Here is a 24,469-nt window from a genome sequence, read left to right on the forward strand (position 1 = left end):
AGACTATGGAATTGATATGGGCGGGCGTAGGCACGCAGATCGGGCTGTTGTTGTAGATGAGCTTCATTTCGCGGTCTGCTCCATAGCGCAGAGGCCGCATGAGAGTCTGCATCTCCACCATGTAGACCTTGAAGCTCTCATCTACCATTTGCCTCCGGCGTTTGACGTCATCCTCCAGCTTCTCCAGATACCCTCTGGGCAGGAAAAACTCCTGGAAGCTGCGCACGAATGTCGCCCACGCCGTCCAGTGCCGGTTGTTGGCCACATACCATTTTAAGGCCATGCCTTTCAGCAGCTCTGGCATCGCTCTCGGGATCATATCCAGATCCAGGCCATATGTGTCAGCTGACCACTCCACCTACTCCAAGAACTCCAGACGCTTCGTGGTACCATCAAAGCGAAAGCTCCACTCTCGCACTTGTTTGGCCACCTTTGGATATTCTTGGGCTGTGCTGTCGAGTCCTCGTGGCCTTATTTCAGGTTGCGGGGTGGATATGGCTCTCATCTCACCCTGTCGCGTGTCCTGCAGTCGTGCTGCTGCGCTTGTGGAGGGCACACAGAGCCGCGCCACATGCGCAAGCTCTGATTCCAGGTCGTCCTCCATGACGGCGGTCGTTGCCTCATCCCTGAGTGAGGCACGGCGTCCATGCAGTCTCTCCAGCTCGGCGATCATCAGTGAGTAAGGAATGCTTCCTTCATTCCTCGCAACCCACTCGCCAAACTGCCTCCGCATAACGTCTAGTGTGCCTGACAAGCTCACTCCGAATTCTTCACCATAACGCAGCACTTCATCCTTTTTCAGATTATATACCCACGCTCGCATCATAATCACAATTTCTAATTAAACTCTTATCGCAGGGCCCCACGTTGGGCGCCAGTTGTAACGAACCTTCGGTTTATCCCGAGTCTAAGCTGGGCTAGTTTCAGCTGACTGTGGATTCGTGCCAACAAAATTTATTTGTTGAAGCCCCTGCGATAATAATTAGTCACTTGTGAATTCGGTTTTATAGCGTAAATGTATATTCTCTTAAATAAGGTTGAAATGTACACGTCACTTAAATTTACACTGGTTCGCTGGTTTGCTTTAGCGAAGCACACCTACTGAACGCTTGCTTAACGCACTCCGGCTGGGAGAGTGTTGTGCTAAACACGCTAGTTCACCGTAAGGATACGAGAAACGCCAGGATCTGGGTCTGTAAACTCTGGCGGTTCGCTCAGCTATACAGGCCTCTCCTACTATCTCACTCGCTCACAGCACAACACTAGCTTCGTTCACTCACAACCACTTCTCTTGCGCACGGCTACGTGAACTCACTCAGATGTGCAGGCCTCGCTTAAGCCGCTGACATGCACCGATGTCCTGATCGGTGCCGCTGATGATTCGCAAGGATTCCCTCTGGATGTCCTTGCTGTTCCCACGATGTCCTTGCTTTTCCCACGATGTCATGGGAGTCCTGATTTACCACTCGCGTTGACTTTCACTTGACTTTCTTCACGCACTTTCACTATATATCTTCTCACCGGTATATTTCTCGACCTTTGTATGAAGCTGCTGGTGGCCTTTTATACCCCAGCCACAGGCCCTGCTTCGTGTGGTAACGGGGCCTGTTCGGCTCTGGAGCGGGGCCTTTCTGTTGCTCGTGCCCATAAAAACGGTAAAGTGGCGTGATCTGGGTGACGCCACTTTCCCGCCAAATTGCGTGGCAGCCTCCCATTGGCCGAAGTACCGTTGTTGCCATGCGAGTGAAAACGTCCACTGCTATCACCCGTCCCGAACTGCACCTCGGCTAACGGTCACCGATGATCGTCGTGCGTGCGACGCGAACCCATTGCTGAATCTCTAGGAGCGAAAGAGCCCGCCTCTAACAAGACTTTGACCCCCTTTCCAGTGCGAGGGTCGCTCCTACAGTATTCGCGTCGCTGTGTGGAGCAACATGTATATGCACGTATATGCATATAAACGCACAGCAAATACGTACGTTCATATACACTCATACGTGCATACCTATATTGCTCCTCACACTCCCCTCTTCCTTCGGGAAAACACGAGACCATCGTGTTTGAATTTGGCGCCCGTCTCCGCTGCGTTGCTCCGTTTTGCGTCGCTCCATCCCTCGATGCTCCATTCTGCGCTGATCGCTGCTGTTAACGCTCTGTTAATGTTATCAGCTGCATTTTCCCCCTTACCGCTGGCAACGCTGCATTCTGCCGGTAAGTGAATGAGGTTAATATTTTAATGTCTCCATCACATTTTAATAAAAATATTATTTTCAGGCTGGGCATCTTTTCCTGATGGCCTGCCGCTGCCAATGCCCACGCCGGGCGCTGCTGCAAAACTCGCCTCTCGGTTTTGCAGCCCCCGGTGGCATTGGCGCACGCGCGCATGGCAATGGCCATTTCATGCATTTGGCGCCTTTGTCCCTCGCCGCTGGAGACGTCTTTATGCTGGTTGCTGCTCCTCTTAGGACCCTTGGGGATGCTCCGGTGGGGCTCTGCAGTCATTTCATGTACTGCTGCTAGGAGATCGGGCCACAGACGTCGTTCGCAAATGGGCACCGGTGTCAAGTCTGTGGTGTCGGTACGCTTGTTGGCCCCTCCTCTTTCGCGCACAGCTCCAGCAAAGTCGCTGGCCAGTGCGCGAGGATCGGTTGCCAAGCTTTTCCGACGCCCAGGGACTCGTAGCCGGTGGAGCCATCTGCGTGGCAGGCGTCTGTAGCCACACTCTCCAAGCAAGCAGCCACGTGCCGACTGTATGCCCCGCATACGTGATGGGCCGCCGCTGCCTCTGCCCACGACGGACGCTCCTGCACAACTCACCTGTTGGTTCTGCAGTCCCCGGTGGCTTTGGCACCCGTGCGGCGGCCACCTGCCTCACCATCTCCTTCGTCGTCCATGTTAGCAGCTGCCCTCCTGGATGCTGCTAAGTCTCCGTTGCGGCGCTGCAGACACATAATTGGATTGCTGTTGGGAGCTGGCCACATCGATGTCGTTCGCAACTGCCACCGGTGTCGAACTTTGACGCCGGCTGCTATTTTGCGGCTCACTCCTCATTCGCGCACAGCTCCAGCAAAGTCGCTGGCCAGTGCGCGAGGATCGGCCAACAAAACGCGCTTACGCCCCAGCACAGACAACCGGTTGTATTCGTCGCATGGCAGGCATCGATGGTGAACCAATCTCCCAATGGGCAACCCAAAAATATGCCTGCATGCTCCTCGTCTTCACTTGGAACACTTCACTCGACACACTGCACTCGAGCGCCGTCGATCCACTCTGGTAACTCATCCACAAGAAGACCGGCCCGATGCCAACATGCCCATTTATACCCTCTGCTGCCGCGCCGCCGCTGCGTAGATGGCAGCATATAACGGGTCCTGTGTCCTCTGTTCAGCCCACTCTAACTTTCCCTGCCTTATGGCTGAATTCCAGGCAGGGTACGGTATCGCCTTGATACCGTTTTCCCCACTCTCACCTACACATGCATACATAGCCCTTCGGTGGCCAAACATCCAAATGCAAGTTATTCTGCTGCGTTGCATTGTTGTTGGCCGTTTTATGCATCTCGTCGGTAGTGATTGTTTTATATGTCGCTGTGTGTTTTGTGGTTGGCTGTTTTAGTTGTCTCTGCACGTTTTGTTGTTGGCGGTTTTAGATGTCGCTCGCTTTGACATCTTCGTGCGCTAGCGATCGCTGGGCAGCCGACGTAAGCCCTTGACCCTTACCTATGCTCGCTTGCTCTCGCTTCGCTTGTGTGTGTGTGCAGAAATGCTTTCGCCTGGAATGCGTGCGGCTTGTTGTTGTTTTTCCGCTTTCCGTTTTCATGCGATTAAACATGATAATACATAATCGCGGCTGCGCGTATTGTTGTTGCGCATATACCGTATATGCATGCTGCTTGTATGCACTGCTTTGTTGTTGTATCTATGCATTGCGCATGTACCGACAGCTAAGTTTTTCGGTGCAGTACTGTACACTGCTTGCTGTCGTGCGCGCGCAGTTCAAACAAATTGTTGTTGCACACCCATATACCGTAATTTTCCCGGTGGCAACTGTAGTTTTCCAATCACAGATGCCTTTCGCAGCCGAAATTATGCACTTTTGAGCAAAATTTTGTCGTCTTATTTTTTCTTCTTCTTTTTTTTTTTTATAAGAAGCAATACACTGACACGCTGCTGTTGACCGCCAACGTCAACTCCGGCAATGCGTCGTCCCAGCATCTCTGGTCATCTCCAGCGAACTGCGCAATCATAGTTTTCACTGTCCTGTTGGCCCTCTCAGTGGGATTCTCTTGCGGCGTGTATGGTGCTGTCAGTTGATGACGCACCCCAAGCTCTTCTAGAAACACCTTGAATGCCCGACTAGTGAATTGGGTGCCATTGTCAGTAATGAGCACCTTTGGCGTGCGGAATCCGCTCTCGAAATGCTTTTTGGAGGGCCGCGCTATTCGCACTCCGCAGCGGCACCATCTCCGTCCATTTTGAGAAGCGGTCTATGAAAACCAAAAAAGCATAGTGTTCCCATGCTTTGATCTCGACAGTGGGCCAACAAAATCGGCACAAACTGTTGCCCATGGCTCCTCGGGTACCTGTGTCAGCATTTGCCCAGCAGCTTGCAGCTGACTGGGCTTATATCGCTGACACACCTCGCAGCGCTGTATGTATCTTCTCACATCCCGGTACATACCTGGCCAGTAATACCGCGCTGCCACCCGAGCGATTGTTTTTCGGCTCCCAAGGCGGCCAGCGGTGGCTGCGTCGTGATTCTCCTCCAGCACTTGTGTGCGCCGGTCCGCCGGCACGCACAACTTCCATGCAGCCACATCCTCGTGGCCGGCTTGATGAGGGATGTGCCGATATAAGTTTCCAGATTCTTACATATAGTCTGGAAACTTATGTGGCGCCTTCTTTATGTCTTGTCGAAGCTTGGTGAGCCAGCGACATCCTGTCCCAGCTGGCGTCTCCTTGCTCTTGACCAATCGATACGCCTCCTCTCCCAGAGGCTGCCGTGAGAGCGCATATGCTACCACATTCTGCTTACCTTTCCTGTAGCAAATCTCGAAGTCGTATTGCTGCAGCTCCAGTGCCCATCTGGCAATCCTCCCCGTTGGGCTCTCAATTGAGTTGAGCCACTTCAGAGCCATATGGTCAGTGACCACTACAAATTTGTAGCCTTCCAGGTATGGCCTGAGCTTCCGTATGCCCCAGATTATAGCCAGACACTCTTTTTCAGTAGCTGAATAATTCTTTTCAGCACTGTTCAGTGTCCGGCTGGCATACGAAATGACGCGTTCTCCGTCCTCCGAAGTCTGCGTCAGGATTGCCCCGAGCCCATAATTGCTTGCGTCCGTTTGCAAGCAAAACGGCTTCGAGAAATCAGGGCACGCCAGCACCGGTGACTCCGAAAATTTGGCCTTTACCGTCTCGGTCGCTCTTTGCCGCTCCTCCGTCCACTCCCACTTCGTGCCCTTTTTGAGCAGTGCATTTAGCGGATGCACTGTGGCTGCAAAATCTGGCACAAAGCGGCGGTACCATGAAGCCACGCCCACATATTGGCGTAACTCTTTTACATTTGTGGGCGGCTTCAGCTCGGCGATAGCGGCCACTTTCTCTGGATCCGTGCAAATGCCATCCTCCGAAATCGCACTTGTCGATGTTGATCCTCAAGTTGGCTGCCCGCAGTCGCCGGAACACCTCTCGTAGGTTGTTCATATGCTCCTGTCGCGTCCGGCCGATGACGATGATGTCGTCCAGGTAGGCAAAGGCATGGGGCATCATTTCTGGGCCGATCACTTGGTCCAGAGCTCGCTGAAACGTTGCCGGCGCAGAATGGAGTCCAAATGGCATCACTTTCCACTGAAAGAGCCCCTTTCCTGGCACCGTGAATGCCGTCAGTGGTCTGCTGGCCTTCTCCATAGGTATCTGCCAATACCCATCCTTCAAATCCAGGCTGCTGATGTAGCGCGCCTCTCGCAGCTGGTCCAAAATATGATACACACGCGGCAAAGGGTATGCATCTTTAATGGATCTGCTGTTTAGCTGTCGAAAATCCACACATAGCCGCCACTTCCCATTCTTCTTGCGAACCATGACAATCGGCGCGCTATGTGGGCTCTTCGAGGGCTCAATGCAACCTTTGGCCAGCAGCTCATCCACCTGCAGGTTGATCTCCGCCTGCATTTTCGGATTTTTGGGGAAATAGCGCTGCTTTATGGGCCTGTTGTCCTGCATCCTGATCCGGTGCTCCGTAATCCTGGTGGTGCCTTTCACATGCTGGAACTTCTCCAGCTCATGCCTCAAAAAAGCGTCCACCTCTGGGTCTTTATGCATAGGCGTTGGCTGCTCCATGTTCGCCTCCGCTGGCGTCTCTGGGTTCGCCTCCACGCTGGCCACAGCCACGGATAGCTTCTCCTCCGGCTGTCCGCTCGACTGTGAAATTCTTGGCTTGATCCTCAGTGTCAAACCACCGCACTCCAGTGTGGTGCCCATGGTGGCCAAGAAATCCCAGCCCAGCACTAGATCGTCGATCACTCCCGGCAGAATCAGCAACAGGATTTGGATCTGCTGATTCCCCAGGCTGATTGTCGTCTCCAGTTGCGAGTCCACCTGACTGCAACTGCCGTCCGCTAAGCGTATGCGCCGCCGTGTAGCACGCACCACGCCCACTCCTCTGAGCCTGTCAGCCAGCTTTTCGCTGATAAAGCTGCTTGTGGCTCCCGTGTCGATCGTAGCTCTTTGTTGAGTGGCTCCAATAGCCACGATCTCCGACATCTGGCTGCCTTCATCTTGAAAACGGCCCACTAGCGCCTGGGGGCTCCTGGCTGCTGCTCCCGCTCGCCCCTTGATGGCGGGTGCCGCAGTTCGTTTCCCGACTGGCAACAGTCAAACGTTCTCACTCCAATGCGCCCGCACTGCCAGCAGAAATCTAGTGCCTTGTTGCGGCACGTAAAAGCACGGTGCCCCTCCTGGCCACACACTCGGCATGCCCTGGCTGGATTCGGGATGTGTCCTTGCTCCGGTTGCGCCTGTCCTTGGCGCAGGAGAAGGCTTCGCCTCATCCTCCATGCGGCGATACTCCACATCGCCTCCAGCGTCGTCCATGGCCATCAGTCGTAACCGGCCAGGCCGTGGCTGTTGCCGGAACCTCTCGCGGTCCCTCTCGAGCTCTTCAAACTCATCTGCCAGGTGCATCAATTCCACTAGACTATGGAATTGATATGGGCGGGCGTAGGCACGCAGATCGGGCTGTTGTTGTAGATGAGCTTCATTTCGCGGTCTGCTCCATAGCGCAGAGGCCGCATGAGAGTCTGCATCTCCACCATGTAGACCTTGAAGCTCTCATCTACCATTTGCCTCCGGCGTTTGACGTCATCCTCCAGCTTCTCCAGATACCCTCTGGGCAGGAAAAACTCCTGGAAGCTGCGCACGAATGTCGCCCACGCCGTCCAGTGCCGGTTGTTGGCCACATACCATTTTAAGGCCATGCCTTTCAGCAGCTCTGGCATCGCTCTCGGGATCATATCCAGATCCAGGCCATATGTGTCAGCTGACCACTCCACCTACTCCAAGAACTCCAGACGCTTCGTGGTACCATCAAAGCGAAAGCTCCACTCTCGCACTTGTTTGGCCACCTTTGGATATTCTTGGGCTGTGCTGTCGAGTCCTCGTGGCCTTATTTCAGGTTGCGGGGTGGATATGGCTCTCATCTCACCCTGTCGCGTGTCCTGCAGTCGTGCTGCTGCGCTTGTGGAGGGCACACAGAGCCGCGCCACATGCGCAAGCTCTGATTCCAGGTCGTCCTCCATGACGGCGGTCGTTGCCTCATCCCTGAGTGAGGCACGGCGTCCATGCAGTCTCTCCAGCTCGGCGATCATCAGTGAGTAAGGAATGCTTCCTTCATTCCTCGCAACCCACTCGCCAAACTGCCTCCGCATAACGTCTAGTGTGCCTGACAAGCTCACTCCGAATTCTTCACCATAACGCAGCACTTCATCCTTTTTCAGATTATATACCCACGCTCGCACCATAATCACAATTTCTAATTAAACTCTTATCGCAGGGCCCCACGTTGGGCGCCAGTTGTAACGAACCTTCGGTTTATCCCGAGTCTAAGCTGGGCTAGTTTCAGCTGACTGTGGATTCGTGCCAACAAAATTTATTTGTTGAAGCCCCTGCGATAATAATTAGTCACTTGTGAATTCGGTTTTATAGCGTAAATGTATATTCTCTTAAATAAGGTTGAAATGTACACGTCACTTAAATTTACACTGGTTCGCTGGTTTGCTTTAGCGAAGCACACCTACTGAACGCTTGCTTAACGCACTCCGGCTGGGAGAGTGTTGTGCTAAACACGCTAGTTCACCGTAAGGATACGAGAAACGCCAGGATCTGGGTCTGTAAACTCTGGCGGTTCGCTCAGCTATACAGGCCTCTCCTACTATCTCACTCGCTCACAGCACAACACTAGCTTCGTTCACTCACAACCACTTCTCTTGCGCACGGCTACGTGAACTCACTCAGATGTGCAGGCCTCGCTTAAGCCGCTGACATGCACCGATGTCCTGATCGGTGCCGCTGATGATTCGCAAGGATTCCCTCTGGATGTCCTTGCTGTTCCCACGATGTCCTTGCTTTTCCCACGATGTCATGGGAGTCCTGATTTACCACTCGCGTTGACTTTCACTTGACTTTCTTCACGCACTTTCACTATATATCTTCTCACCGGTATATTTCTCGACCTTTGTATGAAGCTGCTGGTGGCCTTTTATACCCCAGCCACAGGGCCTGCTTCGTGTGGTAACGGGGCCTGTTCGGCTCTGGAGCGGGGCCTTTCTGTTGCTCGTGCCCATAAAAACGGTAAAGTGGCGTGATCTGGGTGACGCCACTTTCCCGCCAAATTGCGTGGCAGCCTCCCATTGGCCGAAGTACCGTTGTTGCCATGCGAGTGAAAACGTCCACTGCTATCACCCGTCCCGAACGGCACCTCGGCTAACGGTCACCGATGATCGTCGTGCGTGCGACGCGAACCCATTGCTGAATCTCTAGGAGCGAAAGAGCCCGCCTCTAACAAGACTTTGACCCCCTTTCCAGTGCGAGGGTCGCTCCTACAGTATTCGCGTTGCTGTGTGGAGCAACATGTATATGCACGTATATGCATATAAACGCACAGCAAATACGTACGTTCATATACACTCATACGTGCATACCTATATTGCTCCTCACAATATAAATAAGCTTAATAGGTGTTTATATTACGAAATGAAACATTTTCATAAAATTTAAAAAATACAAAAGCAGCTAAAATAACAAAAATTTGCAATTTACAAAAGAGTTTTCCGCGGGATTTTATCTCGCAATGTAAATAGCATGTTTGTCAAAATAACTAAAATGAATATCGCCGGCGCTTCTGCCTACAGCACCACCACGTCGTTTCGAACAACAGTAGTTAAAACGAAATCACATTATTGTTTTGACGCCATATAGCAAAGAAAAACCAGTGTAGCGGCTGGAAATTCAAAACAATGCAAAGACAATTAAATCGCAGGGGGATTCTTAGAATATGCTAGAGAACGCATTTATGTGTACATACATACACACATACAAATGAGCGCGTGTATAAGGCTGGAATGCTTGATGCTATGCGTGCAGACTTACATATATACATATACATACACACACACACATACACATACACAAACATTTACATACATATACACACACAAGCATAAACACGCATGGGCGGCAGTGAGCGCTTACTATGAGAACTTAATTGCTTAATAACTTTTTTTTTGTGGACGTACGATCTTCATGAAACTTTCAGATTATGATTATAACATGGATATGCATATAATTGCTAAAGCACAAGTCTCTAGTACTTGACATACGCCTTTTACAAAGGTGATGGCGAGGGGATGGATATAAAGGTGGGGAGTAAATTTTAACAAAAACCGAAATTGTATAAATTGCATATAAGTCTACATTTAAAATTTGGAAGCTCTAGCTCTAAAAGTGTATGAGATATAATTAGATAACTAGCTTTCGATAAGGCTTTTAATCGATAATAAAATATCGGAAGTAGTTATCGATATATAGAGAAAAGCTTGATATGCGCATGATATACACGGACCCAGGAAAAATTTCAAGACTCTAGCTCTTATATCTTCTGAGATCGACGCGTTCATACATACGGACGGACGGACGGACGGACGGACGGACAGACAGACGGACAGGGCCAAATCGACTCAGCTCGTCGCCCTGATCAATAATATATATAGTTTGTGGGGTCTGCCACGCCTCCTTCTGCCTGTTATATACTTTTAACAAAACCATTATACCCTGATTTCCCATTTTCAATGGGTTCAGGGTATAATAACACCGAAGAGGTTTGAACCTCCCACTTTTACATTACTTGCGTCGTCTTTAGCACCCGCACCACTGCTTTGCTTAACTAGCTAGTTGCTAAAATAGAATAGCTTATTAAGAGAGCGTCATCAGACAAAACTACAGTAACGGCTAGGAAGTCCAGAAATCGAGCACTCTCGACTAGAGTTTTCTTACTTGTTTGATAATAATTTTCTTGTTTATAATTGATAATAATTTTCTTGCTTATCCTAATGTCCTTTATTCCTCAATTAAATTATAGACGACATATGGAACTTTTTTAAATCCAATTAAATAATGGCATTAGCCAAACGAACTTAATTCTGAAGATTTTTTTTTGATGACTGAGTACTTAGGTAACGCCTCTGTGATTATTCATTATACTTAGTAAATTCGGTAAAAATAATAACTAAATTAAAGTTTTTGGTAAGTAAGCCAGTATTAAAATGTTATTTGTTTCTAAATATTTATAGAGAAAATCTAAAAATCGACGAAAATTTGACGGTAATTTTGTGAGTTTGTGAGCCGTCGACTAAAATTTTTAAGAGCACACAGTGACTGACTTTTTATTGTAATAAACAGGTATGCTGCACTGATGCAAATTCAGCTTACTTTATTCACAACAACAAAAAACTGAGCACGTACTGCGAAATACTCATTCCTTCTTATGAAGACCGCATTAGGCGAGTCACTCAATTTTAAGTTTGCCGCTCATTTATTGAACTGAATTTAACCCGAATGGATTGCATTTGAACTATGTTTGAGTCTTATCTTATTCAAATACTGAATTCGCGTAGAAAGTTTATATCTACACTAACACTACACTACACTGAGGAAACATAGCTGTAGCATTTTGTATGCCCTGAATTTCTGAAAATTACAGCGAATTTTCTGCCTTTCCCCAAAGACTCGGAAAACAACACTAACTCATATATTATACATATTGTATTTATATACATACATATGCATGTTAGATCTTCATCAGGGCGAGGAGTTGAATCGATATATAGAAAGCGTGTTTCAAATAGTAGACTTGTGCTTTGGTGAATTTTAATGCTATTTCCACGATCTGTGTAAGCAGAAAAGCAGCTAAGAATCATAGCAATATCTGTTGCTCTAAGAGTTCAGGGGATCTCGTAGTCTAGCAGTCACGATAAGATGTTCCTCACTTGTTTCCTTACATGTACATATGTATATATATACATATACATATACAGGGACGAACTAAATTATTGGTATTAGGAATTTATACTACAAAAATATTGCGAAAAACTTCACCGTACATTTTTGTAAAATTCAATAACAAAACAAGTAAGAAAGCTATATTCGAGACTGCTCGACTACGAGATCCCCTGAACCCTTGGAGCAATAGCAATTTCAATCATTTTTCGCGACTTTCAGCTTACACAAGAAACACGCTCACACAGACAGACAGACACACACACACGCACGCACGCACACACACATACACACACAAGCACCCACAAATAAACACGCATGGGCTGCAGTGTGCGCTTACTATGAGATTTTAATTGTTTTTTGTGGACATACAATCTTCATGAAACTTTCAGATTATGATTATAACATGGATATGCATGTATTTGCTAAAGCACAAGTCTCTAGTGTTGGACATACGCCTTTTACAAATATGTAGGTGAGGGGCTTGATATAGGTGTAAGGGGTAAATTTTAACAAAAACCGAAATTGTATTAAATGTATATAAATATACATTTCAAATTTGGAGACTGTAGCTCCAAAGATGTAGGATATAATTTTATAACTGATTTTCGATACGGTTTTTATACTCATTCACGAAAGTGAATTAGTATATTGGTTTTGTGCAATGTTCGTCTTGCTGTCCGTCCTTCTGTCCGTCCGTCCGTCTGTCTGTCTGAACGCAATCTATTTCGCCGCTATTGAAGCTAGAGATTTGAAATTTGGAACACACTCTCGTGTATATCTCCGATTTATAGGGTGTTAAAATTTTCCTGATCCGCTTACTAGGGGCGTGGCAAATCGGAATATATTTGGAATATAGATGCATCGACCACCCAAGATCACGAGCTATGGTGGATATATCTACGCCCATTGGGGGCGTGGCAACTTGGATAAAACTGTATCTTCAAAAGTTTTACAGCTAGAGCGCTGACATTTTGAACATTAGCTAATGCTATGATTCTATAGTCTAAAGGCAAAAATTTATGTCTACGCCCATTAGTGGTGTGGCAAATGGGACCTGAAGATATAGTGATTTTTTTTTATACTCATTCACGAAAGTGAATTAGCATATTGGCTTTGTGCAATGTCCGTCTTGCTGTCCGTCTGTCCGTATGAACGCAATCTATTTCGGCGCTATGGAAGCTAGAGACTTGAAGTTTGGAACACATACTCGTGTATATCTCCGATTTATAAAGTGTTAAAATTTTCCCGATCCGCCCACTAGGGGCGTGGCAAATCGGAAAATGCATATTCCGATATGCCAGAAATCATGTTAGTTGAAGAGCTACAAAGCTGAAATTTGGTATGTAGGTCCGCGTCGACCACCCTAGATCACGAGCTATAGAGGATATATCTCAACCTATTAGGGGCCTGGCAAATCGGATAAAACTGTATCTCCAAGAGTTTTACAGCTAGAGCGCTGAAATTTTACACGTCAGCTAATGTTATGAATTTATAAAGTCTAAAGATAAAATTATAAGTCTACGACCATTAGGGACCTGAAGATATAGTGATTTTTTAAATTCTAATATATTTTTGACACTACTGATGGCAGAGACCTCAAATTTTGTATATATACTCGGACTGATCACCCAAGACCAAAAAGTTTTGTCGGATATATGTCCGCCCACAGGAGCGTGGTAAACCGCAAAAGTTGATATCTATCTGTAATGTTCACATTTTTTGAGGGTAAGCATTCAAATTTTGCAGTTAAGGTACCGTTATCACGTTCTAAGAACTGACCAAAAATGAGGTGTCTACGCCCAGTAGGGGCGTGGCAAAGCGGAAAAAATGTATTTTCTACAGTATTAGAGCGAAACTTAACTACTAAATTGTTGATGGGATATGAATGAGTATTCCGCAGTCGGTAACGCCCGACTGCAACGTTCTTACTTGTTATACCCTGAACCCATTTTCAATGGGATATCAGGGTATAATGGTTTTGTTAAATGTATGTAACAGGCAGAAGGAGGCGTGGCAGACCCTACAAAGCGTATATATATATTATTGATCAGGGCGACGAGCTGAGTCGATTTGGCCCTGTCCGTCTGTCTGTCCGTCCGTCCGTCTGTCCGTATGTATGAACGCATCGATTTCCGAAGATATAAGAGCTAGATACTTCAAATTTTTTTTTTAATGTCCGTAATTACAGCGCGGTTATCGAGTTTATCATTAAAAATCGGTAACTCATCCCGATGTTTTTTATCGATAAGAAACCCTATCGAAAACCAGTTATAAAATTATATCTCCTACATCTTTAGAGCTGCAGTCTCCAAATTTTAAATGTATAGTGTATAGTGCATTTTATACAGTTTTGGTCTTTGAAAAATAGCTATTGCTCGAAGGGTTCAGGGGGTCTCGTAGTCGAGCACACTCGATTAGAGCTTTCTTTCTTACTTGTTTTATTTTTAAAATCATTAAAAACACTTTAAAAATTGCTATAAACTTTAAAAAGCCTGTTGTGCCAATAATTTAGTTCGTCACTGTATTAATATTATGTCAAAGGAAGGAAGAGTTTATTAACACGATAAACGACATTGTCAACTTCCATGAGTTAAGAGATGAACAAAATTTTATATTTTTTAATCTTCTAATATTTATACTAATTACCTCTCATAAATGTATAGTATTGCAAAAAGGCATTTAGCTGCTGACATAGAAAAATGATTGTGGATTTCATTGCTGGCTTACTCGGAGGTAATAATTTAATTTATCTTACCCTTTTTATATTGAAATTTCTGTAATATACAATATATAGTCAATTAGCTATAGAATATAACTCATAATTCAAAATTTACTCATTGTCATTCCGATTTGGGATACCTTTTACCCATTGCTCCAAATTCAAATAAGAAGGATAAAATATAATTTTTTGTTGAAATTACTTTTGCATGTAATTCTTCGTCAATCAATCACCATAGATATTCCGTTTATTCCGTTTATTAAAAAACTAATTTCCAACAGTCCTGTTCAAGGATAAAAAGGATAAGGAAAAAAATTCGGTGCTCTCGACATTTTTCATAATTTAAGACTTTCTAATTTTATTTAGCTCAGCAAAACTTGGTAGTTTTCGTTAAATTAAAAGCCATACCAAATTTTAGGTGCCGCAGGTGTACTTGTTGGACACCCATTCGATACAGTAAAAGTTCACTTGCAAACTGATGACCCAAAGAATCCAAAATATAAAGGAACACTTCATTGTATGAAAACAATTTTACTAGTAGATAATATTCGTGGTCTATACCGTGGAATTTCCAGTCCAATGATGGGTATCGGTCTGGTTAACGCGATAGTATTTGGAGTTTATGGCAATGTACAAAAATTATCTGAAAATCCAAATTCCTTGATGACACACTTCAACGCTGGAGTAATGGCCGGTATAGCGCAGAGCTTCATATGTGCGCCAATGGAGTTGGCGAAAACACGATTACAGCTGTCGAAGTATATTGATAACCAACCCAAATTTAAGGGACCCATTGATTGTCTATTATACGTTCAAAAAACTGAAGGTATCCGAGGAACGTTTAAGGGACTTTGGGCCACTATACTAAGAGATATACCAGGTAAAATGCATAAACATTCTTTATAAAACATAAGAGATTAGCGTCAATGATATTTTTAGGCTTTGCCAGTTACTTTGTTTCATATGAATTTTTGATGCAACTCAAAGAGAAGCCGAGTGTACCGTATGTGCTAGTAGCAGGAGGCTGTGCTGGCATGGCATCCTGGTTAGCCTGTTACCCCATTGATGTCGTCAAAACACATATGCAATCAGATACCCTGGGAAAACGAGCTAAATATGATGGGTTCGTGGACTGTGCAATAAACAATTATAAAAAAGAAGGGATCCCGTTTTTTTTCCGGGGACTAAATTCAACATTAGTACGAGCGTTTCCCATGAATGCTGCATGTTTTTTTGTAGTTGCATGGGTATTAGATTTCTGTAAGAAAAATGGAATCGACATGATCGAAAACCCGAACCAAAACCTAAATATTGTTAACTTAGACAACTTGATTCATGCCTACTTCCAAAACGACTTTGGAACAGATGACACACTAGTACGAAAAATAATCTCAGAGAATGCTTCAGAGCAGCGAGAATCAGCACTTGAATCCTCTAATGGGTCATTTATAGATTATTACCATAATGACCAAATATATGAAAGTAAAATACGAAACTCTCAATTGAATATTAGCAATACTACAAATCAATCATAATTAAAATTTTATACATATTTAAAAATAAATAAAAATATATAAATGCATTTTTTTTTTGTAATTTAAAAATGATTAATATTCGAGTGTACGATCAAAAACGTGCGGAACGCGTTTCATAACAAATCACACATTTTGAACTGAGACGCTGGAAAAACTAATTTTTCAGTAATGAGAACACATAGACTAAACATGTAGAACAAACTTTTTCAACACCAAAAAATCTGTCTAGTAGCTACCAACAACTTCGTATTCGCTCGGCTCTTCACTTTTAGGTTCAGGCTACTAAAATATACGAAAGCACAATCATTTCGCTTCATGGGCTCGACCGAGATGGTCAAATGTTGAACAAAAGATCAGTGTTGCCAAATCAGCTTTTTTCCCGTCAAATCTGGCTTTTTTGAAAAGCCGATTGCGGGAAAACTTCCAAAACAACGGGCAGCGGGAATTCTGGATATTTTAGAGAATAATTTGCTTTATTTCCGCTTTTTTATTTATTGAAGAAATTTTCGTATTTTGTATGGATAATTCGTATGAAGCATGAAGTTTTCTTCCTTGTAGTTAAATTAAAACCAAATAGTTCAGTAATTTAATTTTCACTGAACGAACCAAGCTGTAATAATATGGAACTAACTAAACTAGGATATGATTTATATTTAATTCAGAACAACTTATTGTGAACAACAATATCGATCTTTTTGATTCTATGTAAATGAAACGAAAAGATTAAAAAATGTATGCAACTCTTTTGATAGCGTGTAGTACAAGAATTTATGTATGTGTTTAAGGTTGCCGACAAATTTTCAAATAGTGAAAAATGTTGATTCCATTTCATGCATATATATTTTTGGAGAATATTGATAGTATTCAACCCCAATATAAGAACATCCACCCAATTCAGTAGGAAACTACTCAAGACGCTACAAAGTTTTGAGTTGAGAAGCGTGTTCTAAGGGTTTGATAGGATATAAGAAATTTAGGAACTTGGCCACTTTTGTATTGTTTTCTTTGCCAATGCCCAAGTGGGTAACATTTTTCGTCAGATCAATACTGTGATGCTTAACTCAATTTCAAGCATCTGGTAAAACATATATATTATAAAACTTGCACTTGTACACACAATCAAATGTATATACATACATACATACATACATACATACATACATACATATGTATGTGAGCACTTCACAAGATCTACCAAATGCAAATGCTGGACTGTAAAATTGCTACAGGCGGCAAGAGCTTCGCACACAGGCATACAAATGCTCATAGTACATGTAGCAAGCGAGAGTGTGTGTGTGTATGCTCATCGCGAAAACATTTTCTTTATGCGTACCAACGCTTTCATACCCTTCCCACAAATAATAACGAAAACGCATGGCAAACGGCTTGAAGAGTTCGGAATACTCTTCACACAGAAGGAAAAAAACGGCAGTCTAACGCGAAGAAATTTCAATTTTCTTGGGCTGCTGCTTGTGCTCACATGCATACATATGTACATATACATATTTGAGAGAGCAGAGAGCAGAGAGAGCAAGAATAAAAGTTGAGTAGAAACATCTTTTATTCAACATTTGACCATCTCGGTCGAGCGCATGAAGCGAAATGATTGTGCTTTGTGAATACGAAGTTGTTGGTAGCTACTAGACAACTAAGTAATGAAAAATGTTGATTCGTTTTCTTGCATATGTATAAGTTAACACACGCACACATACTCAACTGTTGGCAGCGCATTCTTTGACTGTTTTGCTTGATGTAGAAAATTTGATATGCGCGCACGCAATAATTCTCAAACGGTTCTGACTCTGACTTATTGGAGTGGCTATTCCAGAGCGGAGAAAAGCAGTCTTACATGGCGTAGAAGTTAACCGTGATTACGAGCGAGGCTCGGTCACTAGGCTCGGTCATTACACGTTCGGCTGAGTTGACCTTTGCGATTGTTCCTAACGAATGCTCACACGAGCTAACAAAAAGATTATGATAATAAAGATTGTGATAATAAGTAAATAAAGTGTCTTTGCATAATAACCCGTCTTATTATAATTGGCGCCCAACGGCAAGTGAACGTACACGCCGGTAACGTTTGTTATCTGTGAAACTCCTTGATTCAACGCTAGGAGTCATAAACAAAAACAAAATAAGACAAGTAAGAAAGCTCTAGTCGAGACTACTCGACTACGAGATCCCTTGAACCCTTGGAGTAATAGCTATTTCAATAATTTTTCGCGTCTTTCAGCTTACACAAGAAACACGCACACACACGCACACACAGGCATACCTACACACACATACATACATTCACATACATACACACACACACACACACACACACACAGAGTTCGAGTTGCGTTTTCACGGAGTGCGGTCGATGTCATCGTGATCCATCGTAGACAATAGCTTGAACTGTGTTTTCCCCTGTGAAAGTGGAAAGAACTGAAGTCAACGTGTTTGCTGTGGGCGCGGCGTACCCAGCGACCTCAAAAAAAATTACCAGAGACTTACTGCGCGGCGGTTCGTGGAATTCCCAAGCGGTATAATTCGGTGGTGCAAGAGAGGGGGGGGCGATAGCGTCATTGTTTTGGCGTCAGGGCTTCTTCCTTTCCTTGTCTTTTGTGGGCGCGTAAATTTTGTTACTTTAGGCGTCACACTTGCGCAATAATAAAAATCAGGTGCATTCACTCTAACAGCTGTTAGTAGTGCTGGAAATTGCATCGGGCAATCAGCTGCTCACTAACGTTGGTGAGTTGCTAAGCCTTAGCAAAGACAGCAACCTAGCTGCTGGAGTGAAGTAGCAGTTATTAAAAGTAGTGCATACTTTCGGGCTCTCGCTGTAGTCAAGTTGAGTTTAAGTTACTGCGGGTTGTAAACTCAGATTATATTAGTAGCCATTGCCCACTACAGGCTTCACGCCGTGGTAGTCGGAGCAGAAATGGATGCCATGATGGAGGACGAGCTGCAAGCTTTTGCGCGTCGTTCCTCGTTGCAGCGATCGCCGCAGCAACAACAGAGGGCGTTGGCGCAGCCGTCGACTTCTAACCAGGCTCCAGTGGCTGAGTGCCAGGCACCCAAGTCACTAGAAGAAGCGTTAGCTCAAATAGGAGCTACACTAGAGGGTTTGTCTGCCTTATTTGGGGGTCAGCGGCATATAAATGCCTTAATGAGAGAGGAGCTGGCTAGGCCTTCACAAGACGGCCGAAGCGTTCTGCAACCGTTCGGTTAAAAACTGTGAGGTGCAGACCACGCTACTCAAAAAAGTAGGCAAAAACGTTAAGGCAGCGAGCATTAGTGCTACAGTAGGTAGCAATACTCCCAAGCGGTCGAGGGAAGTTGCCTCCGAACAGAGGAAAACTCCCTCAAAAAAGCCGAGGCCCAATAGAAGTGCAGCGAACCCAAAAGAACCAGGCGTAGGGGGTTGCAGCTATGCGGGCATGCTTTGTGTAGTTAAAAGCGACCCAAATTTGAAGCATCTGAGCAGCGACGTTCAAGGCATTAGGAAGACAACTATGGGGGACCTTTTATTGCAACTGAGTAGGAAGCCGGAGCATAGCGCTGAGGCTCTGCACGAAGCTGTAGGCAAGGCCTTGGGAGACCGAGCGGTAGTTAAAACACTTACCGAATCGGCTCAAGTTGAGATTCGCGATCTAGATGAGTTAGCGACCAAAGAGGAGATCTTGGAGTCAATTAGGGTGGAGTTGAAGGATAGCTCACTCCCCATTGAGGCTATCAAATCGCTTCGGCCAGCTTTTGGTGGACAGCAAAGAGCTACGGTCGCTCTTCCAATTGGGAAAGCTAAAACTCTGCTCGAGCTGTCCAAAATTAGAATAGGATGGGTAGTTTGCCGTATCCGAGCCGTGGAGCAGCCTAAACGCTGTTTCAAGTGCCTCGATTACGGTCATATGGCAGCAAACTGCGGCAGCGACTGTGACTTATAGGGCGCCTGTTTCAGGTGTGGAGAGATGGGTCACAGTGCCAAAGCATGCACCAAGCCACCAAAATGTAGCCTCTGCATCCGGAAAGGTGAAAAGCAGACGGACCATTCAGCAGGCAGCTTCAAGTGCCCATCTTACCGTGAAGCTGCTCGTAAAATGAAATGTTAAGGTTTTTGCAGCTTAACTTAAATCATTGTGTTGCTGCCCAAGATCTTCTAGAGCAGACCATTAGGGAAAAATGTATAGATGTAGCTTTTCTCAGTGAGCCTCACCACTGTAGAACCAGCTGCCCTACGACATGGTCAACAGACGTTAATGGCAAAGCTGCGTTGTGGGTATGCGGCAACTCAACGAACGTACTTTCGAATGTTAAGTCATTCAATGGGTTCGTACGTGGCCGATATGGTAGCTTATGGCTTTACAGTTCATATCTGGCCCCCAGCATGCAGCTCAGTGAATTCACGACGGTGCTCGACGAGCTTGCCGAGGATGCTAGGGGTCGGAAGGCCATTATAGCTGGAGATTTTAACTCCTGGGCGTTAGAATGGGGTAGCCTCACAACAAATGCCAGAGGTCGTATCCTACTGGAGATCTTCGCGACACTAGATGTTGCACTGCTCAACACTGGCCATGAGTACACCTTCAGTCGGGCGGGATACGGGTCTGTTATCGACATTACTTTTGTCACTTCATCCCTCTTTCGGGGAGCAACATGGAGCCATTGCGATAGCTATACAGGCAGCGATCATACGGCACTTCTGTTCACAATAGGTGAGCCACCTGCCAGGGCGTCAACATTGTGGAGGGAGTCGTATCGGCTAGATACTTTTGATCCCGCGGTCTTTTCAGAGGCCATTCAGTCTCTGGGTACAATTGGTAATGCTGAGGCCAGAGCATGCCAAATGGTAGCCCAAATACAGAGTGCCTGCAATAGCAGCATGTTACGCCGCAAGCAGTTCACGCGACAACAAGAGCCTACGTATTGGTGGAATGCACAAATAGGTGACATTCGTCGCAAATGCATCCAGGCGAGATGAAGCTACCAACGGGCTCGCGGTAGATCTACGTTTTTTGAGAAACAGTTAGCTTACCAGGCAGCTAGAAGACAGCTGAAGAAGGCCATTCGGGCACGCAAAAGAGAATGTTTTTTACAGTTGCGCGACTCAGCCGAATATGACCCTTGGGGCAGGGCATATAAGATAGTAGTTAAAAGACTATACGCAGGTAGACAGGTGCAGCCTACGGATCGTCTGAAGCTTAAATCGATTGTGGAAACACTCTTTCCAGAAAGTTTAAGCTCCATTCACGCCCCTGAGTCCGAGTCTGCTGATCAGGGCTCAACGAGCACTGAAATTGTTTTAGTTACAGAGGAAGAAATATCAGTAGTTCTCCGAGGTCTTAGAACCAACACAGCTCCAGGGCCGGACGGGATCCCAAATCGTGCGCTAAAGCTACCCCTCGCCTTGCACCCAAGTACATTCGCCGAATTATTTAACGAATGCCTGATCCAAGAGACGTTCCCGGCAAAATGGAAAGCCCAAGGCTGGCAAACCACCAGATGAGCCATCTTCGTGCAGACCGATCTGTCTCTTAGACACCATGGGAAAGGTGTTTGAGAAACTGATCTGCTCTAGGCTGGAGACTGCGATTGCAAGCGCCGGAGGCCTGTCACCACTTTGGATTCCGGAAGGCCCGGTCAACAACGGACGCGCTTAACAAAGTTGTCGGTCTGGCCACTTCCGCTATTCAAGGCACCAGATGGAGGCACGGGACGAAGGAATACTGCATTATCGCGACCCTGGATGTAAGGAATGCCTTCAACACAGCTAGTTGGGATATGATACTGAATGCGCTGTCACAATATAATATCCCTAAATATCTAAGAGAGATAATAAAGAGCTACTTCAGAGGAAGAACACTGGTATACAACACGAGTGAGGGTCCCCAAACTCATACAGTGTCAGCTGGAGTACCCCAAGGCTCAGTGCTGGGGCCCTCTCCTATGGAACATCATGTACGACGGCGTACTGCGCTTGGAACTACCAGCAGGCGCGCACACCATTGGCTTTGCTGATGATGTAGCTGTCGTAGCCATAGGAAAGGAGCTCAAAGATACAGAGGATATGTGCAGCGAAAGTATCAATCGCATACGAAGCTGGTTGACAGGAGCTGGGCTCGAGCTAGCGGCACACAAGACCGAAGTTGTACTAGTCAGCAGTCGCAAAAGAGGGCGATAAGATATCTTGGTGTCATGATAGACACAAGATTAACTTTCCGCGAGCACTTAGAATATGTGCATAAAAAGGCAGCTGATTCTTGTAGAGCTCTCTCGAGAATCATGCTTAACACACGGGGACCTAATCAGCAACGACGTCTCCTTCTAATGAGCGTCATTAGGTCTGTCATCCTCTATGCTGCGCCAATATGGTCAAGAGCGATGGCAACGCCGAGCTACAGCCGAGGCATTTGCGCGATATACAGACTGAGCGCAATCAGAGTCTGCTGCGCTTTCAGGACTATCTCCGATGACGCGGCGCTCGTCATAGCCGGTATGGTGCCACTGGAGTATTTGGTCGCCGAAGCCGTGGAGCGGAATTCGCACGGGCCTACGCGACTCAACGCTGTCAGGGCGAACAGCATCGCGCGATGGCAAAGAAGGTGGAATAGCTCAGCTAAAGGGCGGTGGACGCACAAGCTCATCCCGGAGCTTGAACCATGGGTTAACCGCAAACATGGCGAGGTTAACTTCTACCTTACGTAGATCCTCTCGGGTCATGGATGCTTTCGGAGCTATTTGAAGCGCTTTGGCCACGAGGAATCTGACGAGTGCCCTTGGTGCGAGCGAGGGAATGTGGAAGACGCCAACCACATTCTTTTCGAATGTGGACGGTTCCTGGAAGAGAGGCGTCGTCTGGAAGAGGCAGTGGGCCGCTCCATCAGAGCGGACAACTTAGTCAACGCCATGCTGGAATCGGAGGAAGCTTGGGAACTAACAAGCACCTTCGCGGCCACGGTGATGATGGAGCTCCGCAGAGTCGAGTGACTGAGAAGACGAGCTGTCCCAGGCTAAGGTAGCGCATAGTGCTTGCGAAGCAATGCTTTACGGCCGTCAATAAATGAATATAAAAAAAAAAAAATAATAAAAATAAATAAATAAAACACACACACACACACACATACACACACACACATACACAAACAATTACATATATATACACACACAAGCATAAACACGCATGGGCGGCAGTGAGCGCTTACTATGAGAACTTAATTAATAATTGCTTAATAACTTTTTTTTTGGACGTACGATCGTCACAAAACTTTCAGATTATGACTCTAGCAATAAAGGTGTAGAAGATATAATTTTATAACTGGTTTTCGATAAGGTTTTTTATCGATAAAAAAAGATCGGGATGAGTTATCGATTTTTAATGATAAACTTGATATGCGCGCTGTAATTACGGACATTTAAAAAAAATTTGAAGTCTCTAGCTCTTATATCTTCTAAAATCGACGCGTTCATACATACGGACAGACGGACAGACGGACGGACGGACAGACGGACAGACAGACGGACATGGCCAAATCAACTCAGCTCGTCGCCCTGATCAAGAATATATATACTTTGTGGGGTCTGCCACGCCTCCTTCTGCCTGTTACATACATTTCAACAAAACCATTATACCCTGATTTCCCATTGAAAATGGGTTCAGGGTATAAAAAACAAAGCCTAAACAAAGTACAGGATATAATTTCAATAGTACACCGACCCGATGGGGGTATTTTATTTGCCAGTCTGGTCAGCTATGCCCACGTCTCACAGCCAAATATGGTCAGTGTAGTAAGTGTAGTAAGAAAATTTAAAAAAAACTATTAAATGTAGATTTATTAACTATATCTTACCTAATAATTAAAATAATTCTTAAAAAAAAAAAAAAATAAATAAATAAAAAAACAAACAAAAAACAAATAAAAATTAATAAAAAACAAGTAAGAAAGCTCTAGTCGAGACTACTCGACTACGAGATCCCCTGAACCCTTGGAGTAATAGCTATTTCAATAATTTTTCGCGTCTTTCAGCTTACACAAGAGACACGCACACACACACACACACACGCACGCATGCACGCACACACAGGCATACATACACACACATACATACACACATACACACACACACACACACACACACACATACACAAACAATTACATACATATACACACACAAGCATAAACACGCATGGGCGGCAGTGAGCGCTTACTATGAGGACTTAATTGCTTAATAACTTTTTTGTGGACGTACGATCTTCATAAAACTTTCAGATTATGATTATGACATGGACATGCATGTAATTGCCAAAGCACAAGTCTCTAGTATTTGAAATACGCTTTTTACAAAAGTGTGGGTGAGGGGGTGAATTTAAGGGTGGGGGGTAAATTTTAACAAAAACCGAAATTGTATAAATTGCATATAGGCATACATTAAAAATTTGGAGACTAGCAATAAAGGTGTAGAAGATATAATTTTATAACTGGTTTTCGATAAGGTTTTTTATCGATAAAAAAAGATCGGGATGAGTTATCGATTTTTAATGATAAACTTAATATGCGCGTTGTAATTACGAACATTTAAAAAAATTTGAAGTCTCTAGCTCTTATATCTTCTGAAATCGACGCGTTCATACATACGGACAGACGGACGGACGGACAGACGGACAGACAGACGGACAGGGC

General features: G+C 45.4%; 1 protein-coding gene across 6 annotated transcripts in view; it reads left to right on the plus strand.

Moving 5' to 3' along the window:
* The window catches only part of LOC6578192 (mitochondrial basic amino acids transporter), a 54,823-nt gene extending 38,967 nt beyond the window's left edge, over positions 1-15,856 (plus strand). The window contains exons 1-4 of one of the 6 annotated variants that reach the window (XM_032729187.2): positions 10,700-10,799; positions 14,219-14,288; positions 14,693-15,154; positions 15,214-15,856. In XM_032729187.2, coding sequence (XP_032585078.1) covers positions 14,255-14,288; positions 14,693-15,154; positions 15,214-15,809 — 1,092 coding nt within the window. In that variant the 5' untranslated portion in view covers positions 10,700-10,799; positions 14,219-14,254 and the 3' untranslated portion in view covers positions 15,810-15,856. The other 5 variants (XM_032729186.2, XM_044007516.1, XM_044007503.1 and 2 more) reach the window with 5 other exon arrangements.
* The last annotated feature ends 8,613 nt before the right edge of the window (positions 15,857-24,469 follow it).

The sequence above is a fragment of the Drosophila mojavensis genome, unplaced genomic scaffold (genome assembly GCF_018153725.1).
Source record: "Drosophila mojavensis isolate 15081-1352.22 unplaced genomic scaffold, ASM1815372v1 contig_108, whole genome shotgun sequence".
In the NCBI taxonomy this organism is placed as follows: Eukaryota; Metazoa; Arthropoda; class Insecta; order Diptera; family Drosophilidae; genus Drosophila; species Drosophila mojavensis.